A 24,300-nucleotide genomic window follows, 5' to 3' on the forward strand; every position below is an offset into this window, starting at 1 on the left:
TGTTTAAGTGTGTTAGGCCCAAACAAATTCCCAGGATGTACTGCGGTGTTCAGAATCAGACCAGGTGACTGCCTTCGAGGATTTTAGCAACAGAAAAATCGCTTTAGTTTCAGAGGGCTGACAAAACAAGATTATGTAAATGACCACCCAAAACCATTGTAATAACATTGTAATAACTAAATAAAAGCTTTACCAATCAGTTGAAATATTCATTTATTCTAAACAAAGCATGACCGACACTGACCGACAGGCTAATACCGACATCGACATGTCACATCGACAGAAGAATTCTTTTGTTATATTTCTGTAAACACGTGGACATTGCGTTTGTCCACGAAAATAATTAAATGAGGAACGTTTTGTATTTTATTCAGATAGTGTACTTTAAAACTGTACTGTACTAAAAAACAGTTTGGCAGAAACACAAAAAAATTGTGGTCTGTTTGTTAAAGATTTAAACAAATGTTTGGCCAAACTTTTGCTGACTGTTCATCTCTTGGCTTCGGGGTCTCTTCAGCAGACTGTGGCACATACAACAGAGATGTCATGCTGACTCTTGCGCTGTCTGGGGTACCTCAGGCAGCGACACGGCGACGGGTACAACACATCGGTTTCCCACCAAGCGGCAGGCAAAATCAAAGCTGACTTGTTCTTGACAGTGAGATTCCCAAATGTCATGTGAGCAAAAGATTGAACAGTAGCCCACAATACCACATTATTCACAAAGGAAACATACATGCTGCTCGGATATCCGGGGGTGTTCTGCACTGCTCAGTGTTTCCTCTCAATGTAGTGGCCAGATTTTCAGGTTCAACTGTATGTTAACAAACGAACAGCAGGCTGCATGAAAATGTTGTTAGATGAGTGTAAGCTAACAAGACAAAGAGTCTAATGCCCTGGTCATTTGGGGTGGATGGAAGTGATGGGAAAGAGTCCCATGTTAATGACTTGACTGAGCGTTCACATTGACGAGATGAGAGTCGATAATGTGATGATTCAAATTCTGTGCATTGACAGACCCATACCCATTAAATTAGGGTTTCATTTTGTTGACCGACGGCTTTGGCTGGTGTGAAGTTTCCATATCTGTCGTGTTTTTTTTGGTGTTCGAGCATCAGAAAGGTTAAAGCTGGATAAAGCAAAGCTTCAGAAACATGCAAGTTTCACAGTCGTTATTATAAATTGGAAGTTTTTGTGGTAGAAATCTGAAATTTAGATCGAGAACCAAGTTGTTTTTCAAGAGTTTATTATTGTATTTGTAAATGGGCTCCGATCATACAGAGATCAATGGCCTCCACAGAACAAGAGCACGGTATTAAAGGTACACCTTTGCTCTGAAGGATGTAGGTGTTGTATGCTGGTATGTAATCTGCTTAGAGACAGACTGTTAAAAAAAGGAAGGGAAGATGCTGCCTGCTCAGAAACCGTCCGTTACTAAAAGGTCAGTTACAGGTTAAAAGAGTTGAAGGCGAGGTGACTGTTCAGAAAAACAAGTCTATATAAATACAAAGTATAAATCCTGTAGTTAGCAGACGTGCAAAAGGCCACAGTGAAAATGGCATCAGGGTTTACAGGGTATACAATTTCAAAAAACAATTGACATTTCTTTCACATTTACTAAGATGTGATATGCTAGCCCATTCACAAGTCTAAAACGTAATTACTTTAACTTTGGTTTGTCATGAATTTAGTAAAAAAACGCTTGTAGAGTTCACGGTGACCAACCGCTCATACGGCTCAAAAAAGCTTGGGGCCGAATAACCTCAGGCCACCCTCGTCAAGTGGCAAATTTAGTTGCAATCCATCCAATAATAATTTATGTTTTAGTCTGGAACAAGGTGGTGGACCAACTAACTGACCACCCCTAAACACATTACACTACAATGGCTAAAAACACACAGATGCATATAAACACCACAATGTACTTTTTTCATCTTCCACAACCATTTGTGATGCTGTGTCTTGGTGCAATCCCAAACCTTAAGAAGCATTAAGATTGAAAGCCGCCCTAGTGATTTGCACATGTCTAAGTAAATCCAGATATAATTGTTTGCACCTGTTCCTCAGCTGATGTGACTGAATTATATATTGCTCTTTGAACACACCAGTGTCAGCCTTATTGGCCCAGAGAGTAGAGAAGCTCATCAGAAAACCTCTTCACGCTTTAGCTATGACTTTTACTAAAGGCCACTTTCAATAAATGTCAGGCTGCAAACATTGGTAAACAGTTTTAGCCCTGATCAAATTCCCGAGGGGTGGTATACATGGTGAGGTTGCCATGTCTGCACGATTACAAGGGTTCCACTTCGGAAAACGGCACATTAAACAAATGGAGCATTTCCCACTGGTGCCGACGCTATTTATTGCCAACACTGAGGAGGCCTGCCCTTTCGCTTCACGTCCCTACTCATCCAAACGTTGAGCCCCTCCCCTTCCCATCCCATCACTGGTGACGACTTGTTTCACTCCAGTTACAAAGTGCAGCTTTATTAGAGAGTCGACGGCCGACAGGAAGTGAGGGGGGAGAGATGGAAGATGACGTACAATAAATGTCCCAGCCCGAACCTTGCTTTTTTACGACTACATAGCCAATGTCCTAAACCCCGGGAAACAGTTTTTGTGTGTTAGAGTCATAAATGGTTAAGTAATGTCGGTCTCCAGTTCTTGAAAGAGCCTGATTTATGGGTAATAATAAGGCGGTTATCATTCTCCTGATCCACATCTCCAATATTTGGATTGTCCATTGTCCTTGTCGGTCATCTTCATCCGTGTATTGTAGGTGAATGTTGCCTGAGAAGAGATTATTGATGTCACTGTCACCAGGCGGTCACCTCCGAGTGCTCGCAGCGATGAGTACTCTTCGCTGAACAGGTTTTTAATCAAAATAATGTGTGTCAAACACCATCCAAACCTGTTTGCTGCGGAGAGCTTGAGTGCGTGTGAATAACTAAAGTAAACAAACAACGGCAATTATGCTTCCCGAAGCATAACGTAAAAAAAATGAATGCCGTGAAAACAGTATTTGTCAGAATCACCGAAGAAAACGCGAGAAGTAGAGGAATTTATGGTGAGAATACCGTATGTGATATTTTACTGTTATATAAATTTTTCTTATTTTGTCGATGGTATTTTTTTTTGTAAAGGCGCATGAACACAGGGACACATATGTTTTTATATTTCATTTTCCACAGCTGGATATCTGTTGACTGTGCTCCATAGAGCATGCGTATACATTGTCATAGACAAAACGCTGCCACACAATGTGGTCTGATTGACGTTATTGGCACAATGGGACACACAGGGTGCATTATAAGAATGGGAACTGATGAATACATGAATAGTTAAGGGCGTTGCTCTCTACATCTTAACAAGAAAAAATATTCTATAGCCATGCTAGCAGCTTTGTGAATGCTTAAAGCACAGTGTGCATGCTGACGTGCTCACGATGACGACGCTAATGCCATCAGACAATTCATTGACTACGTATGTTTATTTTTGTTGATATGGGGGATAACCATGTTCTGAGTTACTTGAGCCCCATTCTTTAAGCTTATATTTGTTGACAATTTGGCAAATTGGCACCTTTAAAAGTCATGCAGAAATAGCTATTAACACTCTTTTTTTAATGTACCTGTGCATTTAGAGACAACTATCACAGGGTTACTTTGATACTGAAGAACACTTAATTTGCGATGGACTAAGACTCTACAGCCATGACAACTTTCTTGGCGATTCATCCGATGCGTGCTGATATTTCTGTGTGATGTGACGGACAGATCTGTGATTATCAGCTTGAAGTGCTGGCCTGAAATGCCTTCCCAGGCGGTTGCACACCGCTTCACAGTTTAATAAACCTGACTTTGACGACTCATGAGCGCCGTTTGAACTCAAACCGCCTGGCCGGGTTTAAATGAGCAAAGTTACCTTTCACACAAAGACACATAGACATCCCCAACAAGTAGGTAACAAGGCCTTTGTAACTGCAGTTGTTTTATTATCATTTTTACAAACGAAGTAGAGTGGATACCACTACACGGTAGAGTGGAAACACCCCTTCCTATTTTGGCAAGTTTCAAGGCGTGTAAACAAACTGCCAGGGCCTTTTTATAATATGACAGCCAATGGTGAGTGGCTGCAAGACAGATGGAAAGCAGCCACTTTGGAAAGGCCTGTCACTTTTGTTGGCAGAGTGGTGCTCTTTCTAAAGTTGTACAACATTTTAACTTTATAGACGTCACCACACAAAGTGCACTGCGGTTTTTGTGAGCGGACTAAGTTCCCCTTACGCAGCTGACACAATAGGATAACAATATAATGATAGAGTAGTTTGTAGTGGTTTTGAAGTCCTTGCGGAGCTGTGTTGATTCTTTGTCTGCCGAACATCTTTTATCTTTTGACCTTTTTTTTTTATTGTCTGCACGATAGAAAATGTTTTCTCTAGAGAGCCAAGAAGAAAACAAGGATCACCTTACTTTGTCACATTTAAAAGTGTAGTACTCAAACTAAATCATAAAAGCAAAATCACCATGAGGCTCATACACCCCTCAAACCTGTCGCCTTTCAGCAACAATCGCCATTTTTAGTGTCCACCAGGTCATTCACGTTTATCGTGTAGATCCAAAGAATCTTTTTTTTAAACTTGAAATTAGCTTTTATTTCTGTAGCGGACATTAACATGCATTGTTGTTCATGTCATCTTTGGATTTGTCATACTTGTCATGTTTGAAGGCTAAAGTGCGGCACTTTATTTGCTCAGGCTAAAATCAATCAATGTGACATAGCAGCGTAAATAACGTTGCAGTCTGTTTATAGCGAGGCAGGGACAAAAAGAGACGCAATGCATTAACCGAAGCCTGCGCATGTACACATTCATGGTTTGTCTTTGTGTTTTTGTAACTGCTCTCAATAGGACTATGTGTTATTTAATGAGAAAATCAACTTGTGTTTTACTTTAATTGTGTCAACTGGACTCCTTTTATAATAGTGACATTTTTAAATCCTGTTGAAACACAAATGAAATATATTATCCGAGCACATTTGAAAGCAGATACGTTTATTAAAGTGCTGTGCAGATGTCACAGATTGGTACATTTCAGTAGGAATTCATAACGTTGATATACTATTTGTGATAAATGAACAAAAAGTATCCATAATCCACGACCTAGGGGTATTGTCAGTGGTGATTTTGGAGAAACACATTGTTTCAGTGGATTCAGAAGGTTGTGACACTGGATGAGCCAGAGTTTGAGTCTGGGACCAGAGTTGAACAGTATGTCAAGTGATATTTATAGCCCACCGTGGCCTCTTATTCTGTACTGTATGTCCTGTTCTCATCGCTAGCAGCTCTTTTTGTCACTTTTTGCATGTAGTTTTGCAACTATGTCATTGATAAGCCCCCGGCAATGTCACCCGAACAAAACTTCTACTGTTTTATTGCAGCGTACTTTGCAAATAAAGTTATTAAAACGCTGAGCTTGAGTTCTCCATTCTCAGTCCCTGCAGAACACCGGCTGTCTCGTCCACACAATTCGTCTGATTGGTCCGTCTCACTGCCAATCAACACATCAATGACCTCATAAGCTCTGATGAGCTATGATGCTTGCTCGTAGCTCTACCCCGTGCGTTTTCATGGAAAAAATGTTTGTTTTCACCTCTTTTTCACCAATTATCGTTGATTCTGGGGATGTCGTAACCTCAAAGTTTCTGTCACTTTCACTAAAAATCTCACAGACGTCACAGATTAGACGGATCAAATTCGGACAAAATGTATTTTGCAACATTTTTTTCCGACAAACCCGAATTCTACGTATCAAATATATACTCATCTTCAAATAGTCCAGGTGATTCTGATAAAGAACATGCGCAATACATCCATATTTGAAGCTCGAGAGAGACTTTGAGAGGCTGATGGAGGTATAGTGTTAAATTCAGTTTGCTTCTTTAGCATCTTGTAGTCGGTGCTTCATTTACACTGATATAAACTTCCACCTTATGTTCAGTAATTTAGTTAATTTCAGTAAACAAGTTAACTGCTTGTTTATCCAGTTTTGTTATTTTTCTACATTTTAACCTGCGGAAAAACAAGTATTATAGCTCCAGCATGCAAAGACGCTTTCTTTTACTGACGCCACCTGCTATAGAAATACGGTTTCCTCCTTCCTGTTCATGTTCTGGTTGTGATTCATCCTTCAATAGGCTGTCAGCTGTAGCCTGTACTCACTTGCACATGAAAAAAAGCAAACAGTCGTCACACCGATAGCATCTAAGGAGCCTTATTGTGACAAAAGAGCTTTGATTCCCTCACCCGTGATACTTTGAAAGGGATGCCTATTCCTGTCTTCCATTTATGTGCATCTCTGTGAGGAGGGCAGCTGAATGCTACACACCCACACACACACACACACACACATAGAAAGACATAGACGGACAGCAAAATAAAAAATAAGTGAAAGCTTGCCCTGATTGCTAGCTTGATTACTTTCATTGATGTGGATGACAAATCTGCACGGTGGCAAAGCTGGCACGGCACACACGGCACCGGGGCACCAGATTGACAGACCTGGGAAGCTCTCCAGCATGTCTTTAATTAACACGCGTGTGTCAAAGGCTACATCGAACACCGTCGTGTTGTGCAAAAGTACATCAAAGTTAACTTTTGTTGTCACATTTGAAAAGTATTTAAGAGCTCATGTTGGACAGATAATCAGCTTTAACGTGATAGATGCTGCATCTCTCGCTGTTAAACAGGTAGTTGTTCGTGTGTTTCTGCCTGTATATGCAGCATGTGTAGCATTTAAAATAAATCAATCAAAGTGTCATACATACTTATGCAATGTTTCTCACAGTACATTTATAAAAACCAGGAGCAGATTACAGCAGAGACACTTTCAATTCATTGAGAACAACAAAAGTCATAAATCACTCACACAAACATTTACATTGAAGTACTGGAACATTTAGAATATATACTAATTAAATGATATATTATTTGAGACAAAGTTAGAAATCTTGAACACATGGAAATTAATTCATTATTTCAGGGTTCCTTCAAGCTATTTCATGGATCATTAACTCTCTTAAATCTTTATATGTACAAAAGAAGATGGGACTCACTTTCCACTTCACCTAAATCACAAAGCTCACAGAGGTTTGGTGATACTTCATTATTTGTAGCATTCATACCGGCACTGATACAGCTGCTTAATACTTCTGCATATCATAAATGTAATTTTTCCATTTCTGACTTATACTTTTAAAGCCTGTATATCTGCTTCCTTTCCAAGTTTTAACCTTAACTTGACCACAACATCTACAAATACATTTTGAATAGACATAAATACAATTTAACATTATCTGCTGCAATTGCTTTCTGGCTGGTGAGAACAGCAGCTCAAGATATCTTCTGATGGATTTCCACCGGTCAGACATCTTTTTAAGATATCTATAATGACTTCACAGAAAGCATGTTTTATAATGTATTATTTATTATACTGATGGGATTCACATTTCAGATATCCACACTGCACTAATTCAATTTCAGATCTTTTTAATTACATTTTGACTCGTAAGAATTAATGATTTGAGTTGTATTGAGGATCTGAAGAGGGATATGTGAGAGAATATCTTAAATTGAAATTATGACTCGTCAAAACTAGATGTATCTATTTTATTCTCCAAACACCGCAAAGGTTAATTATTAATATTTATGATTTTGACTTTGCGGATATGTTTTTAAATATTTAAAAAGGTGTGCACTGTTAGTTATTTCTTCTCAGCCTTTTTATTTATTTATTTGTTGGCCCTGTAACTTTCACCAACACGACACACTGGCTGCTCCATTATTTCCTGTCAGATCTGATTGTTCCGGTTCGTCAAAACAGAGGCTCTTGAATGCATCACGGGCAGCTCTGAGTGCATTATGTTTAAGGGTTATATAAAGCGCATTGCATTGTGTAAATACACGTAACTGACATTCACATCCATGTTGATTTAATGTGAAAACGCTGAAGGAAACATAAACGACTCATTTAATAAAGAACTTGGATTTTAAAAATGTCTATACTATTGTTTTGCCTTTGAGATCTTGACTACAATTGTTCAAGCCCATTTCTTTCTCGCCACATGGAAACGGAGCCGTTATCTCTTCGGTGTTATGACTCAGCCAGCAGGTGCAGATATGAGCTGCGGCTGTCGGATGGAGACAAAGTGTATAAATGGCCGTCACAATTCAGAAAATCATTTCTGACTTTGATTGAAAGCCGATTGTCGTACGTGAACAGTCGCCCTCGTCGGAGAGAGAGGGAGCCGTGAACCCATGTCCCTTATCCTCGCTGAAAACTGCCTCTCTGCATTTTCATATTTATTCTCTAAAAAAAGCTATCAGCGCTTCCTTTGTACCTGCTGTCAAGCCATCACACACATCTGTTTGTGTAGATTTAACTATTAAACTGCCTTTTTCACTCATTTTGATCAATCAGCTTATTTGGGACAGAAAATAGAATATCTAGCGTTTCTCTTGATGACTATTCAACATATTTTTACTCTTTAAAGTGACACTTCAGCTATATTTCAATAGCGTCACTACAATGCACACACTGTTACCTGTTTCTAGTGCTTTACCTTCAACCGCTCTCATTGCTTACACTTCAAGAGGCTATTCAACCGCTAACCGGGTCTCCAACTTAAAACTAAAAATGCTCTCAGTGATTAAACTGACTGCTTTTATTTCTAACAGTTCAACTGACACCTCAACTCCTTTCAGTGCTTAAACAACAGCTGACACTTCAAAATGCTTTCAGTGTTTTAATAAGTTATTCTACCGTAACTGCAAGCGCCGTAGAATATTTCACAGGCAAATAATTAACGTTTTAAGACATTTTAAGTTGTTCACACGTTAGTGGAAACAAGAAAACATTTTTACATTTTTGAATATTGCATCAAATGCAACTCAGGCACATACTGCAGAATCAGAATGGATGCAGATCACTCTATTACCTACTTAATTAACTATCCATTGCTGTTCATTTTGTGTAATATTCTAAAAACACATGGAGGTTAGCAAAATATCTGCTTATCTCTAGTAACGACAGGAGACTTTGGTTCCATGTTGGAGTAGAGCTAAAGAAAAGGTCAGTATACCCTTATTCACTTTCTAATTATCTTATCCGGGACAGAAAATAGAATTTCACCTTTTTTAAATTGTGCAATACATTTTAAAAAGTGTGCTCGCTCTGTTCTGTGACACGTTAACTACTTTAAACTTATGTTTCAACTGCGGCCGCGATACTTTGTGTAAACTGAATTGACATTTTAACTTCTCCAGACAGGAACATCTAACTGCAGAAATAACCGTCAATTGAATGTGAAATATCTTCTAATTTGCTCTTTAGGGCGGCGTAATTCTTAGCATGGGCAGACTGCCTCACTTCAAATGACACATAAACCTCAGATACTTTAGGGAGTTTAGCTAAAAAGGAAAATGTTACCCTCCACCAGCATCCGATATCTTTGTGCTTGAGAAGGTTTTCATCTGGCAGAGTAAATAACTTACAGTTTATTCTGGGAAAATAGACTGATTAACTGCAAATGAGTCCAAAAACAATACTGCTGCTCAGAAAAATACATGAAGCTTTGTTGGAGAGAATTCTGCGTGTCAGTAAATCTCTAAAATTGCTTCACAAATTGCGGAGAGGTTTATGCTTTTCATAAACTGTCTTTATGCTGGAATCCACCTCAAATCAAAGACTCCATGTCATATCGCACTAATCCAAAAAGTACACGCAATCATGGTATTTATTTAGTGTTTAGGTGATTGAATACGACAATAATGCAAATTTTCTAAAACAAAGTCTCAAAGTGCTTTGCAACTCAATAGAATCCGACAACCAGCACACCAACACACACTGTCAAAAGCTTTAAGATTTAACATTAAGAACCTAAAAGATAATGGAGAGGGGACCTATCAGTCAAACACAAAGACATAATTCATTCAATTTAGGGAGTATGAGTACAAGGCCATGTGTGTACAGATCCCATGCATCTGCACACCACTGTGTGACAGCTAACAGTTTAGCTTCTCCATGGCGATCGCTAATTCCCCAGCTCCCAAGGTGAAATGAAAGAAGGGAGGCTGAGTGGCTGAGCCTCTCTCAGAGAGCACAGCACCATGGCTACTCACCAGAACATGGCCGAGTGAATAGATGAAAAGCCAAGCATGTCAGTAACAGCTGCACCGAAGCGCCCCCCCCCCCCCACACTCTACATTTTCGGCTCTTTTATGTGGCAGAATGACCCTTCTTACCCCCGCCTGCTCTCCTTCTTTATGTGCGCTCCATGTATGTTTTATTGTGTCACTCCCGTAATGACGTTTATTCGCTGGCAAATTTATGGTTTCTGTTGGATATAATAACGTGATACAGTTTGTGATTTACACTGAGGGAAGGCTGATTATGTGCAGGTTTCTTGTGCAACGTCGGGAAAACAATGTCAGAGTGCAGTCGCCCATGCTTCAGATTTTATTTTTAGGTTGTTTGTGCAACATGCCTTGCTCGTAGAGACCCCGTTAAGCCCCGACGTTGAGCTGCTCTGTGAAACATCTCGAGGGCGATTGTTGATGAAGGGCTCTTGAGCAGCAGCAGAGGCTGTTTCGCTGTACCGGATCCAGTATTGCTCACAGGTTGCCTGTAGGTATGGACTTTTGTATCCATTTTGGATTGTGCACAGTCCATTGAATAGGGGAATTTGTACTCTCCTCAAGGGAAGTGCGAATACAAAGCTTGAAACATACATCTTGGGGTTTGAGCATTTGTATTTTCAAATGTATTTATACTTTTCTACTTGCTGTGTTGCACAGAGCCACGCCAAATGGGCGTAAAGAGGAACTAAATGGAATTACACACTTTCCAACATGATTTCTCATGTAGCGTAGAATTGCAAAAATGAAAATTCAAATGCAAGAACAATTTGAGCACATTGTGCAGCAGTGCTTAGTGATAGGACAAGCCTGCTTCTGTGAGTTGTTATGGGCTCTTTTATGCCTTTTTACCCCTCTCCCTCGCTACAAGGTAAACAAGCAAACACAAAGCTAACATGCTGGTCCCTGGAGGACTGCCTGCATACAAAGTGATGATAAGTGTCAGCACTGATTTCAGAAGGGTTCGTGTTCAGATTCTACCCCTCCCTCTCAATCCCTCGGAGTGCCTTTGAGCTACACCGCCGCGCTGCATGCTGTGTTACACCCACCTCAAGGGAAGCAGAGAAAAGAATTACAGAGGAGTCTTTGCATTTTTTTTGCAAGTGAAGCAACTATGGTGCTGAGTAAAAGTAATACGAGTTGAAACTTCAAATACCACCTGAAAATGAGCAGTGACGGTTTTTAAAATGGGTTAGATTAATGAGAGAGAGAGAAGTATTTGACCAGGGTATACTTCTAATAAGCCCTACACACATTTTCATGCAGCCCTCGGTGTTGATGAGATTTAGAGATGGAATACGTGGTGACATGTTGCTGCGCTGCTAGGCAGAGAAGGAGAAACGGAGCAAAGAGTCCGCTGAAAAGACCACATGGTGTGCTTGACCTATGACCCAGCTTGCTTGCTTTGTGACCTGTCGGCTTTGTCCACGGTATTTGCCGGAAATCAACGGCCACGGATGGCTTCCTCGAGATTAAATGTTGACTTTCTCCACGACTTGACAGTTTACCTCAAGTTTGCTCCTGACAGCAGGAGACAGCGAACAAACACGGCACGCTCCGTAAGAGAGGCAACATATGCAGGCTGAGGCTCGAGGACACAAGCAGTGCAATCATCACGGCCCAAACGCAGCATCCATCAAGCGGGCTGATGGATTCCATTAATAAAAGACCTTTGGTGTTGTATCCACTGTTCAGCATGTACTCCTTCAGTGCCACCAATATATTGTTGACCTAATCATTCCACCTCCCCTGCAGCGCAGGCTCCGAACCTGAAAATACCATTGTTATTTATCCCATAATGAGATGTTGACATTTACAGACAAATTGAAGGAAGAGTTTCAACAATATTACCGTGGGAGTGCGTTGTAAAAGTAAAAATAAATGCCTCATAATTGGCTTTTGTCATTGCGCGACACAATAAACAACAAGAGAGGCCAACTACTTCACTGGAAACAACGCGGAAATACTCTGTTCCATTTTGATGGTCAAAAAAAATAATCATATTGATTTAAAAAATTACAATTTCCTTTCGGACCTTCTCCACCAACACGCTCCCACCCGCAACCTCCGATCCGCCGACGCCCACCTCCTTACCCTTTATGTTTTTGTTTGTTTATAATGTCGTCTATCTGCCTTGTTTATGTTATTGCATTTACTGTTTCTGTTTTTACCACGTAAAGTGCCTTTGAGTACCTTTTACTGTGTGTAGAAGTCTGGCCTTTACCCTGACAGTTTTTCTCCAGCGATAGTTGGCTACTGACCTCAACAAGGGATCAAGCAGTGTTAGGAATACAGCGAAGATCTCCTGAACCCAAATGATGATGTTTCGGCGTACTCGTTCTAAACCTTAGCCGTCTCCCTGCGCGGCGTTTGTTATTTTCATGGACATAATCTTGAAGCACAGCCAGGGAGTAGTGTAGGATGTCCTATCTCTTAAAACCTGGACTAGCTATCGGGTCTCAACTGCAACAGAAGTATTTTTCCTGAAAGTGTTTCGTAATGCTGCTTTGAGAATCTGAAGCCTGTTTTAAAATCTTTGCCTTAAATTTAAAGATAAATGTTTCCTGAGGAATCATTTTATATTTACATTTGTAGGAAAATGCCATTTACCAAATAATCATTGATACAAACACATTTTGTGCTTTTAACATTGGCTGAAGTTGGGTTTTATATAAGATGAGCTAATTATTACCAGATGTTTTGTTGGTAAATTGCGTCTTTGATCCTTTCTATCAAGTGGCATTACAGTAAGTTGCACCATTCTATTTCATTTCCTTTTGTGGAGCAAAATGCAAATCATGTTGGAGAGTTTCTGTCCCAAAATATCCTGTCATGAACCAACGTGAGAGCTGCGTTTACAATCCCAGCAGAGGTTCCAGTGTTCGTAGTGTTTGACCCTTAATAGGGACTCAAAATCTCTTTCTTGTGTGTCCTCCAACTTAATTGAAGAGCGATACTAAATCGCTGAAGAAGCTTTTTACACTGTGGACATTGTTGGTGTACTTGATACTCCTCATAAATCATGAAATAATTATCTGAAAAGAGCCACTTTAACAAACAGACAGGTTGATATACTCACACCGGTCCTTACCTGACTTTATAGGTTTCGAAGCAGTCAGATGCAAAACACTTGGAAGATTGAAGACACTGTTGAGGAGTAGAAATTACAGGTTCAATTGAAGCTTTTTTTTATATCTGCACACTTTTAACACCAACTATTGAGAATCAGAGAGAGAGAAAAACCCCACTAAAAGCTTGCTCTGCATGCTGTTAATTGAGGTGTTTTGTCATGTTGGAGGTGATGGAGTAAAGACATAAATACGCACTCTGCTAAATGCTGACAGTTGAAAATGGACCATCTGTCCATCTTTACACAGCAACAACAGCCTCCCTCTAAGCTATATGGCAGCTCCTGTGATCGCTTTGATGTTGAGACATTGAAGGGGTCGGTGGCCATCATACAGCTCCGACTTCAAACAGGATTATTCAGGGTTGGTTACTTGTCATGGTAATTTCAATGCTCCAACAGCTCCAAGTGTTCTTTCTTTAGAGTTGCTCAAGGATTATTTGTGTTGGGGTCGTACTTTGAGGAGGGGTCTTAAAAGTCATCTTGAAACTCACGACTTGTTCTTCTGAGATTAAAAACGCTGCCATAAGAAGACGGTTGTTGTCAGTGCGCCGAGTTCAATGATACAAATGTAGCTTGTCTGACTTCTTTGTAGACCTTTATGTCTGTTTGTCAAACATTAAAACAATTCCTGTTAATATTTTACTTACTCCAAGAAACACAGCTCAGATTTCACAGTGTAAGCCCACATGCTTTGAGCTGAAAAGATTTGATTTGAAGATTTGCATTCGACTGTTATTTGGTGCGCCGATCATTTCAGACAAGGGTGTTTAATGTGGCCGTTAAAAAGGACTGAACTGACTTTTGATTATCAGGGGGCAAAAACCTGCAGAATCGTTTTTTGCTTGATGGAAACAAGAGGGAACTGTTGAAAATATCTCAACTTTAATCATCAGATGTTATGTCAAAAAGGTACGTCATTTGAGAAATTGCACAAGAGAACATTTGGGTCTACCAAACCATCTGTGCACCTTTTATTCCAAAGGGCAGAAAATGAATGAAAAGAAGCACAACATGCAACACTGAGACTTCATTCACTGCTGTGTAAAAGGCTTTTTGAATCTGTGGGCGAAAAGGAAGTATCGACGTCAGTGTAATTTAAGTAAATATGCCAAAGACAGGGTCAATATAGGGTCTCTTCAGGCACTTCCAAGTGCACCTTTTATAAAAGCTTTACATTAAATCTTTGGCAAAATGTTTTTGACGTGTTTCCCGAGGAAACATTTTATCTAGAAGTTCCAAATTACAGGTTTCTGGACAGAAAGATGCTATTGAGATGCATTTGGTGAATCATCATTTGTTATTTCTGGAGGTTTTATTGGAAAACTGCTAGTTTGATCATCTGTAATGACTATTACATTAGTAAGCAAGTCCCAGTGGCATTGCAGTAAGTGGCACCATTTTCATTTTATTCCGTTATTTTGTAGCAAAATGAATTCATGCATAAATGCGGCACGCTTTGATCTGATTCAGATGTTTGTCCAACATGATGTGTATTTGCTTGTATTGTGTGTGTGTGTGTGTGTGTGTGTGTGTGTGTGTGTGTGTGTTTGTGTGCTTGCTGTACATATCAGCAGTGAAGTTCACATATTTTAAACAAGATTTACATATTTTAGTAAAACTTAATATGAGATATTTATACATTGCATTAAATAAAATAAGCGATATGCAATGTTCTAAAATACATTCAAGTTCAAATTAAAATTTTTCTCCAGTAGATTCCTTATGTGGTCGCCTTAATCTGATGTTATTTTGTCCCTTCAGCTACACTCAGATGTGGACAAAGGGGACTTCAAGGTGAAGTATGTGTTAACTGGGGAAGGCTCCAGCTCCATCTTCACCATTGATGAGAACACAGGGGACATCCACGCCACCAAGCGCCTTGATCGGGAGGCACAGGCCTACTACACCCTCCAAGCTCAAGCTGTGGACCGAATCACCAATATACCCGTGGAGCCCAGGTCTGAATTCGTGGTCAAGGTCCAGGACATCAACGATAATGAGCCAAAGTTTCTAGATGGACCGTACTTGGCAGGAGTACCAGAGATGTCACCCTTAGGTAAGCCATTAGGCTTAGATATAATCCCATATCGTTCCCTCTTGTATATCTTCCCCTTCTCCATTCATTTACTTTCTCTCACGTTCTCTTTGACTCGCCCTCGCTCCGACGTCTGCATTTGATAATTTTCCACCTCGCTGAATTTGTCTTCATCTCTCTCAGTCTTTAGGTCATGGGGGGAATCGGGAAGTTTGCAATATTAATTTGAATCCAGCGTGTTCGCTTTGTAACACTCAATATGCACTAATCACATTGGGCCAAATTTAAACTGCATGAGCATGTTCTCGTGCATGAATTGAGCTCAACATCAATGGAGGTCCAGGTTCAACTACTTGGATTTTGGCATCTAGAGGATGCAGGTTTATTGTCTTCTTTGTTCTTTTCACTAATTCTGTATGCTGATAAATAAGCACTAAGTAGTACTTTTCACCTCTTGAGGTCTTTGAGCTTTTAAAAAACCTTCAGTTGAGTTTTTGAAAGTGTGTTGTTGTGCAAACATCGTACTGTTTGTACCAAGGTAATTCATTCATGTGGCACATTTAGAAATTCAAAGAGCTCCACAAAAGATATTGAAAGTAAAATAATAGAAGGAAAAACCAAATCAGTATTTGAAGCTGGCAAAATCTAATTACAAGCAATGATGAACAGATACCTTTTGTAGAGCAGTGGCTGAAGGCAGCTCCATGATTTCAGTTATGTATAACAAAAAGCAGTGGGCTAGGTCTTTAAATATTTAACAATATTATTTATCAGTTCCATTTGATTTATTGAATTGAGACAGACAAAATATGTAATAAGCAACACTTGAAATTACTTGCATTTAGCTATCAGACATTTTTTATCTACCTTCTATTCAGCATCGTTCCGGTTCACCCTTCCCTAAGCCCCGCCCTCTGCTGCTACTCTATCAAACTGTCCGAGCTACCATGGAGCCCATACTGTCACGAACTGCTCTCACTCCCTGAATAAATATTATCTATTTTTTGGAAAAAAATATTTCAGACAGAAGGGTCTACAATATGCGCCTGAAGGATATATCCAGGATGTCAAACTGATTGAGCAGTGAAAACAGGTTAAAGAGATAAAGACGGAAGCTAAAGCGTAGAGATCACAGTGTGAAAGTGAACCACCTCATTACCTGGCAATCAAGACAGACAACAATGAAATGAAGCAGCAACACTGTTCCTGTAATGGGTAGGTCTTCATCCACTGATGCTATCATTACAAAGTAAAAGAAGTCAGATGATCACCAAAGTCACAACAAATGAACCTCAAAGTTATTATAATTTATCCTTGTACCTTGAATGCCGGAACAACATTTCATCGTAATCTATCCAATATTTGTGACCATATCTCAGTCAGGATCAAGTGTTGCACCGACCGACCACAATTGCCACTTACAGAGCAACTCTGCTAGCACGGTTAAAAACATTATATAGCTGTCGTAAGGACTCAGCAGCTCAAATTTCATTTATCACATTAGCATTTATCACTGCATATATTTCTTTTATCTGTCTGTTTTAAATGCAGTCCTGGAGGAAGCCATCGTATCAGACGCTGCCTTTAATGTACTGCTACTTGCTGCATGGTCAAGATTTCCTCTAAGGTTTAGAACGGGGTCACGCTCCAGCTCAAAATGCTGGTAAATGCAAATGAGCCACAACAACATCCTGAGGCTTTTCAGCTTAGCAGGTGTGTACGAAATAGAGAGGGTGACCTCCATATTGATACGCCATGGTGTATGCGCTCTTTATATTGAACTCAACATAGCACCTATCATATTAGTTTAACAAAGGTTGTTTGGGTTATTTTTAAAGGTTTGTTGTGTCTTTCTTATGGATTTCCCAGGTTACCAATACATGCTAGTTAAACTCTACCTTTTGGTCAAGAAGAAATGTTTGGTGCTGAGCATAAAATGCTGCCAAAATGCTATTTTGTGGTTTCTTTAAGTAAGCCTGATGTACCTACATTTACATATTTATCGCCTCACATATGCCAGCACAGACCTCTAGGCTTAGGAATGCTGATGAGTGACGCATGTGTAAAAAACTGACTCGAGCAAACTTTAAGGTCTGAATCACGCTTGAAGGCCACGGGCATGTTTTCCACAAATTGGGCTCAGAGTTCATACTGCCCGCTACTTACAGGGAACACTCTGCTGAAAAATGTCTCTGAATAATGTCTTATCCGGAAAAATACATTTCTATCCGTCCATTAGACACAGCAGCACAGGCATCCTTAACTTCCTCCAGCTCCTCCCAAGGGTTCTCAAGGCGCTCAGGCATGCTGGGAGCTGTGGTCCAATCACAAGTGAGCTATGAGTGGTGGGATGGAGGCAGGATTGAACTTGGGAGTCAATTGACAGAAAAAAGGCTTATATGTGGTATGTTGCATTTCATTTAAATTTGTAAATGTACAAACACAATTTTAAACATTTAAAGAATTCAAGAATTTCTAAAAATGTATCGACGATCATAACTCTTACTGTAATTTAAAAGGAGAGAATAAAAGTGTGTTAGTGGGCCTGTGGAAACTGGGGGAACACGGAGAGTGATGTTTGCATTTTAATGAATTTCTTTGAATAAATAAAGAGAGCTTGTTTGAGCTAAACCGGGTGTTCAATTGCTTTTTAAACTTGCAATAATGATTAATTCGATTTTCTTAGCACACCTCATGCAACACTAACAAGCTGTGGAAACAACACTGACATACTATCACCTTTTAAGTTGATGTCAGAAGTGTTAGCATCTACTTGCGAACACGGAGCAACATTAGCTTTTCACTTTGAGTTGTATTTCTGTACACCTGACAAGTGTTTGTCCAATATTCACTCTCTTTTACCGTAGCTCTGTTTGTGGACTCTTTAGCTGCTAAATGCTCCACTGATATTCACCAGCTATAGTCGCTAACCGTGTCTGTCTGCGGGTTGCTGCTGAGCAGGTAGTGTTCAGTAGGTTTTTTAGATGTTATTTTTGCTGAAAACAGCAGCTGGGAGCAACCCTTTAAAATCAGTGAGAGTGAAGCGCAACAGTAAAGTTGCGGGCCAGTAAAACAAAAACAATGAAAGACGCCATAAAGCTCTGTAACACTGAGGGAAGCTGCAGAGGAGAACTTCTTGCAGGTTAATCACCAAGCACGACCCCTTTCACATGCATGTCAATATTAAACAATTATTCATTAAATTTCATGGTTTTACCAGCATGGTAGATTAAAGCACACTGCACTTCTGCACACCAATAAACACAATGAACTAAAAAGGTCATTCTGCATATCGGCGCTTTGCACCATACAGATGGAAATGAGTGAAAACAAAAGGTGTTATGGCTTTCTTGCAACCTTCAAAGAGAAAATGAACATTTGGGCAGGCGCACGGTGGCAGTGGGAGTCGTTCCAAGGGAAGCAGTGCTTTGCTTACTACACAGGCAGGGAGATCTCTGAAGGATTACACAGCCGACTGTCAACGGGGGGGTACAGAGCTCCGGCTTAAGGAACCAGAGGATTAGAGTACAAGGGCTCGGAGTCTCGTGTCCAACCCGAGATAAGACAGCGCCTCGGTACATCAACCACAGAGGAGGACTGCGTTCGCACCACGAGCGCCGAGACGCAGGGTCACCCTCGCCACTTTATTTACTCTGCCAGCTCCTGTGAAGGTCTTCATCGCAAGTTGAGCGAACAATTGCACCGCCTCCCTTTGTAAATATCTGCTCACATAGCAATCATCAATGCAGCAAAGAGCATGCACCTCCTGTCCTCAATAATTCCTTTATAGATGTCTTTAAATCATTAATGGTCACAGCTCTGCACCGCTGATGAATGACTTCAATTTAGAGGAAATCATGAATTTAATTAATTAAAGTAATTAGAGGCAGCGCTCGTCCATACACACGGAGACCTTTTGGCCCGGGGATCTCCGAAGGCTTTTGTCTTAATCACGGGCGGGGGTGTCAAATAAAAGACAAGTGGGCTTGAGGACAGTTCGAGGTGTGACAGTCGCGAGGCTTGGCTCTCTCCCCCATACTGCAAAGCGAAGGAGCCATAGGAGCAGTTTGAGGGCTCATTACAGGCATAGAGGATGTAATGTCAACCCAAGGCCACACAGCTCTTGAATTTACTACTCGCCAGTCCTATATCCAGCTGTCAGGGTTCCTGTCTGATTCATGAGAGCGGAGATCAAAGATGGGACAGTCGTTTTAATAATGGTAGTGAAAAAGGGGTTCCGGTTTAGGGAAAGATGACCCAAATTGTTAAGTTTTCATGTTGATTCCTTTTTGCATTGTGTGTTCCTAATATACACTGAGTGGCGGCTTTATTAGGTGCACCTGCAGTCCAATACAACTTCTATTTTTACATCGTGTTTATTACTGAGATCCTAGTTAAATGTGGTGTTGTAACTAAGTTAATTTACTGTACTGCACCTAATTACAAATGTAAGGGGCCTGGTACCTTTTATCCTACTTTATACTTCTACTGGACAACATCTCAGAGGTAAATATTGTACTTTTTTCTTGACTACATTTGTGTCTCAGCTTTAGTTACTTATCCAAACCCTTCCTGTCCTGTGAAAACCATGCCAGGGAACATTTTATTGCACAATTACAGCTTTTACTTTTCATATGTTTAGTGTATTTTGCTGATAATACTTGCAAGGTTTAGAACGCAGGACTTTTACTTGTAGTGGAGTATTTTCACAGAGCAGTATTGATACGTTTACTACAATAAAGGATCCGACTACTCCTTCCACCTCAGGGTGTACTTGGCCGCATTATATTGAAGGTTGTTTCAATTTCTCTTTTATTTTCCTTTTGCCATTGAACTGAACATTATAGGCGTCATAAAAGTGGACTTTATGGCAGAACAGTTGTATTTGATTGCATTAGATTGTACACGTGTACCTAATAAAGTGGCCACAGAGTGTATACCTTGGATGTTAAAACACACTTGGCAGTTGCAAATATAAGCGAATTGAACTCTAAACCCTGTTGATCTGAAGCAACGGGGAGCAGATGTGAATACTCATGAAGGCATCGCAGAATTAGTCGGCATGAACGGAATCTTTTAATATTCATAAAATAGATTATTTATTTTTTGCTCTCCTTTATTGATATGCTTGTATTTCTATATGCAGAAGATGGCCCCTCATTTGAGGACGCGTGCCATTTACATTGTGCACTCAGAAATGCATATTGACAGTTGGACGCGGCCTGTTTATGTAAGAGGCTGAAGAATACCTGTCTCCCATTCACGTTTGAGCATGCCACATTTATTTTCATTACTGGCAGATGACAGTTGCTCACCCACGATGCGGAATTGATTAGGAAACCTGTTTTTGTGCACAGCTGCAGGGGAATAAATAAAAAAAATGTGAAGATCAGCTCCATCACGTCAGTGAAGACGGACGGACATTGAAGGGACGTGGACGGGGCAAACTGAGTAGCAGATGACAGCCTCATGGAGCAGAAAGAATCTATTCAAATTTCAAATGTTTTGTTTTTTGTTTTTTACAACCAGCTCACTCGGATGGGATTACCTGTCATTCTGACAATATGTTTGAATATGATGTTTGTTGGACAACCTTGTAGGAAGAGCCTTTAAAAGCTGTGCTCCATACGAGTCCGTATTGAATCTTAATTTACAGCCTTCGTCTGCAGAGCACTCTGTGAAGGGATTTTAACTATCAACCCTTAATAGAGATTTTTCCCATCGCCCGAGTTCTCTTTCATAGAGCCATCCTTTGACCTTGGTGTTTTAAACTACCTGTAATATACGCTGTCATGACTAAGAGGTGATGATATAATCTAGGTGTCCTTCTACAGCCGGCCTGGTGATAACTTCTCCAGCTTCTCTCCAAGCTGTTTCTATTATATTGTTCAGGCCAGAGCCTGTTAATTGTGCTTCATGGCCAGAATGGAGGACTTTAATCTTCAATTTCCATGATCACTTTCATTCTGTAAAAAACACCTCATGTTAGAAAGTGAGATTTTTATTAGGATGTTTTCGTCAAAGTAAAATATCACCAACTTGCCAGACAGCACTTTCTGTCAGATGCTACAATATTATAGCTCGGTATATGTGCAGCTACCCATTAAAGTGAAATATTCGAGCAGCTATTCATGTGTCAAACTGGGAAAGGCACGTTTTTTTATTTTTTCATGTTCAAGGTTATTTCATCAATGGCTTTTGTTGATGATTTCACCACTGCAAAGTCTTCGGTAGGCGTCAGCTTTAAGGCCATCGGTGACGTACAGTCTACCACCAAACAATAGCTCTGAACCATAATAATATATTATCAGATGGATATCAAAGCTCTGGCATTAAAAATCTGTAGCCATTAAATGAGCCCAGTTGGGGGAACAAGGCTAATTCATAGCGTTATGGTACGGAACACCGACCTATTGAAATTGATTGGCAATGATTGGGCGTCTGATTATGTTTTCTCAGCGTAATCTTCAAACGCTTCTCTGCATTTACCTTCCAAGCCCACGGCTGTCAGCTCATAGTCACGTCAACCGTGTTCAGCCGGTATGTTTAAAAAGAAAAATACATAAGGAGTCATGTCTGATGTCTTCTCTGCCTCAGAGGAAGAGTGGGAGAGGACAATACTGTACTGCACGCAGAAACAGTTGTCAGTTGTCAGCAGAGTTCACAGTCGAGTTTGAAAACAAATTTCCTTCTTGTAAGCTGGGAGGAAGTTTGGGGATTCGGGGCTCTAAAGGGCACTAAAACAAAATCAGACTTTATATCTTGGGTTTTATAACTTTATCAGCAGTGCTCCACTGTATAATGTCAGTTTTTATATGTTGCTGAGACTTATGGGATATAACTGTACAGCAATGATTTCTTTACAGAGTACAAATGTTATATTTTCTTTCAGACGATCTCATTCCGTGTCAATCAAACCGACCGACGTTAACTGGGGCTTAAGGCAGCGGATGGTGTTGTGTTAGCAGTATAGCTAACTGATGTGTGCAATATATAATACTGATTAACACATGAATTGGTACTTATTAGTGGGACTAATTAATGAATTGGTTTCTTTATCTAACAGCCAAAATCACCCATTGAAAGCCTCTTAAGTGGCTGGCCTTTGTACCCTTATACTATACTTAGTTTGTCAGTTTAGGGCTTTTTAAATTAAGAGGTTTTTAATGGGCTTGGTTTTCACCTTTTTAGATTAATGCAGAAATTACAGGATCTGTGCACTCCATACCTAATACCTTTATCCATGTTTTCATGGGTAGATTAAGTATTCATTTCTGGTAATATAAGGGATTATCTGTTATACCGTATGGATTCCAGGCTCAGTATGTCCTTTTTGCATCGATAACTGGCATTGTTTTGGTTGAATTAAATTCCCCCCCTTTCCCCCTTTTCATTTCACTAAGAGCCGTATCCATCCATCTAATCCAGGAGATCTTCCTTGCACTGTGTACCAGCACCAGAATTTCACAGAGCATCCAAAACAAACGACACTGAAGATGTGTGCAGCAGAACTGCTATCCTTGGCTCTCGCTTTCACATTTTATTTTGTTTACCTAGTTACATTCTCCTCTCTGCAGATCAACATCTTCTCCAGAAGCAGTTTGCGGATCCTGAAATCAGTAACTGAATGGGCTACCATCTGTGCATGCATGCTAGCAATGATTTTTACTGGAAAATTATACAGTGAGTGTGAAGAAAAAAGCCCTTATTAGTGAAACACAAAGACACACTGTCGTCCCATGACATCGTTGGAGGACAAGTTCAAACTCTTTGACTCAGTGTGATATGAGATGCATAATAATTCTTTGGGTGGGGGTAAAGTGCCAGTTTAACAGAGCTCAGAACACTTTTGGCTGCTGAATTTAAATCAACAGATTGAAGTTACCGAAAAACCTGCTGCTGACTGATCTGCGGGAGGGAAATGGAAACAATGGCATTGAAATGATCTCCAAAGGCTCGGAGTTACACTTTAATCCTGCTGCAGCATCCCTGCAAATGATTGCGAAAAAACCCACAAAAGTGTTATTTGTTTCGCAGCGTTTGAGGCCGAGAGCCAGTACACAGCTCATGTCAGATCTTTTGGTGGTGAAGGAGTGCTTTAAACTCCGGCATTTGTATGAAAATGAAACTCCAAACAAAACTAAAGTAAACAACAAAAGAATGTGTGTTATGACTAATGACAAATGAGATTATTTACCGCCTCAGAAGTTTCATTTTCATTGCTTTCTCCCTTTTTCCCCCTCTCTTTCAAGTAGAATTGGTCACACGCTCTGATGATACGATGACTGTTTCCACATTTAGCTCTGTTTGACTTGGCTTCTGGATGCTGTCTTGGAAATTAACGAAGGGTTGTCTCCCCACAGGAACCATGGTAGTGCAAGTGGCAGCCACAGATGCGGATGACCCAACATATGGGAACAGTGCCAGGGTGGTTTACAGCATCATCCACGGACAGCCGTACTTCTCAGTGGAGCCCAAGACAGGTAGGAACAACGCTTGTCAGACAAAATGGTGGTGATTTAATGCACAGATGTGGCCACCGTGACTCATTTAAATTAGTTTATTGGATTGTCTTTGATAGATTAATGTACGTATCTTTAATGTTGCAGGATTTTTTTACAGACTGCTTTGTAGCTTAACCTATAATAATATATATTATATTTGTGCATTATATTTTGTATTAATAATCTGAATCTGTATCTAGAACTCGTTTTAACAAAATGATATTAGGTGGAGGAGTTTATAAATGAACACATTATTGAAATACTCAACTAAAGTACCTGGAACCTTAAAATTAGTACATTTACTAACTGCATCGATGCGGACAATGAAAACACTGTTAATACTTTCATTTTGCAGTCAACAAGCACTGAGTTTCAAAGAATGCAGCTAAACGACCAAATCAGCAATCGGAAAACAGTGAAAAACCAAACCCTGAGAAAG

At 40.1% G+C, this 24,300-nt stretch overlaps 1 protein-coding gene across 4 annotated transcripts in view; it reads left to right on the forward strand.

The window, feature by feature from the left end:
- The window catches only part of LOC142937625 (cadherin-7-like), an 86,526-nt gene that overhangs the window by 14,490 nt on the left and 47,736 nt on the right, over positions 1-24,300 (forward strand). For 3 of the 4 annotated variants that reach the window (XM_076080653.1, XM_076080652.1, XM_076080654.1), the window contains exons 2-3: positions 15,084-15,378; positions 23,721-23,840. In XM_076080653.1, coding sequence (XP_075936768.1) covers positions 15,084-15,378; positions 23,721-23,840 — 415 coding nt within the window. The remainder of the gene's footprint in view (positions 1-15,083; positions 15,379-23,720; positions 23,841-24,300) is intronic. The other variant, XM_076080655.1, reaches the window with a different exon arrangement.

Source organism: Anarhichas minor, unplaced genomic scaffold (assembly GCF_050575085.1).
Source record: "Anarhichas minor isolate MPS153535 unplaced genomic scaffold, ASM5057508v1 ptg000074l, whole genome shotgun sequence".
In the NCBI taxonomy this organism is placed as follows: domain Eukaryota; kingdom Metazoa; phylum Chordata; class Actinopteri; order Perciformes; family Anarhichadidae; genus Anarhichas; species Anarhichas minor.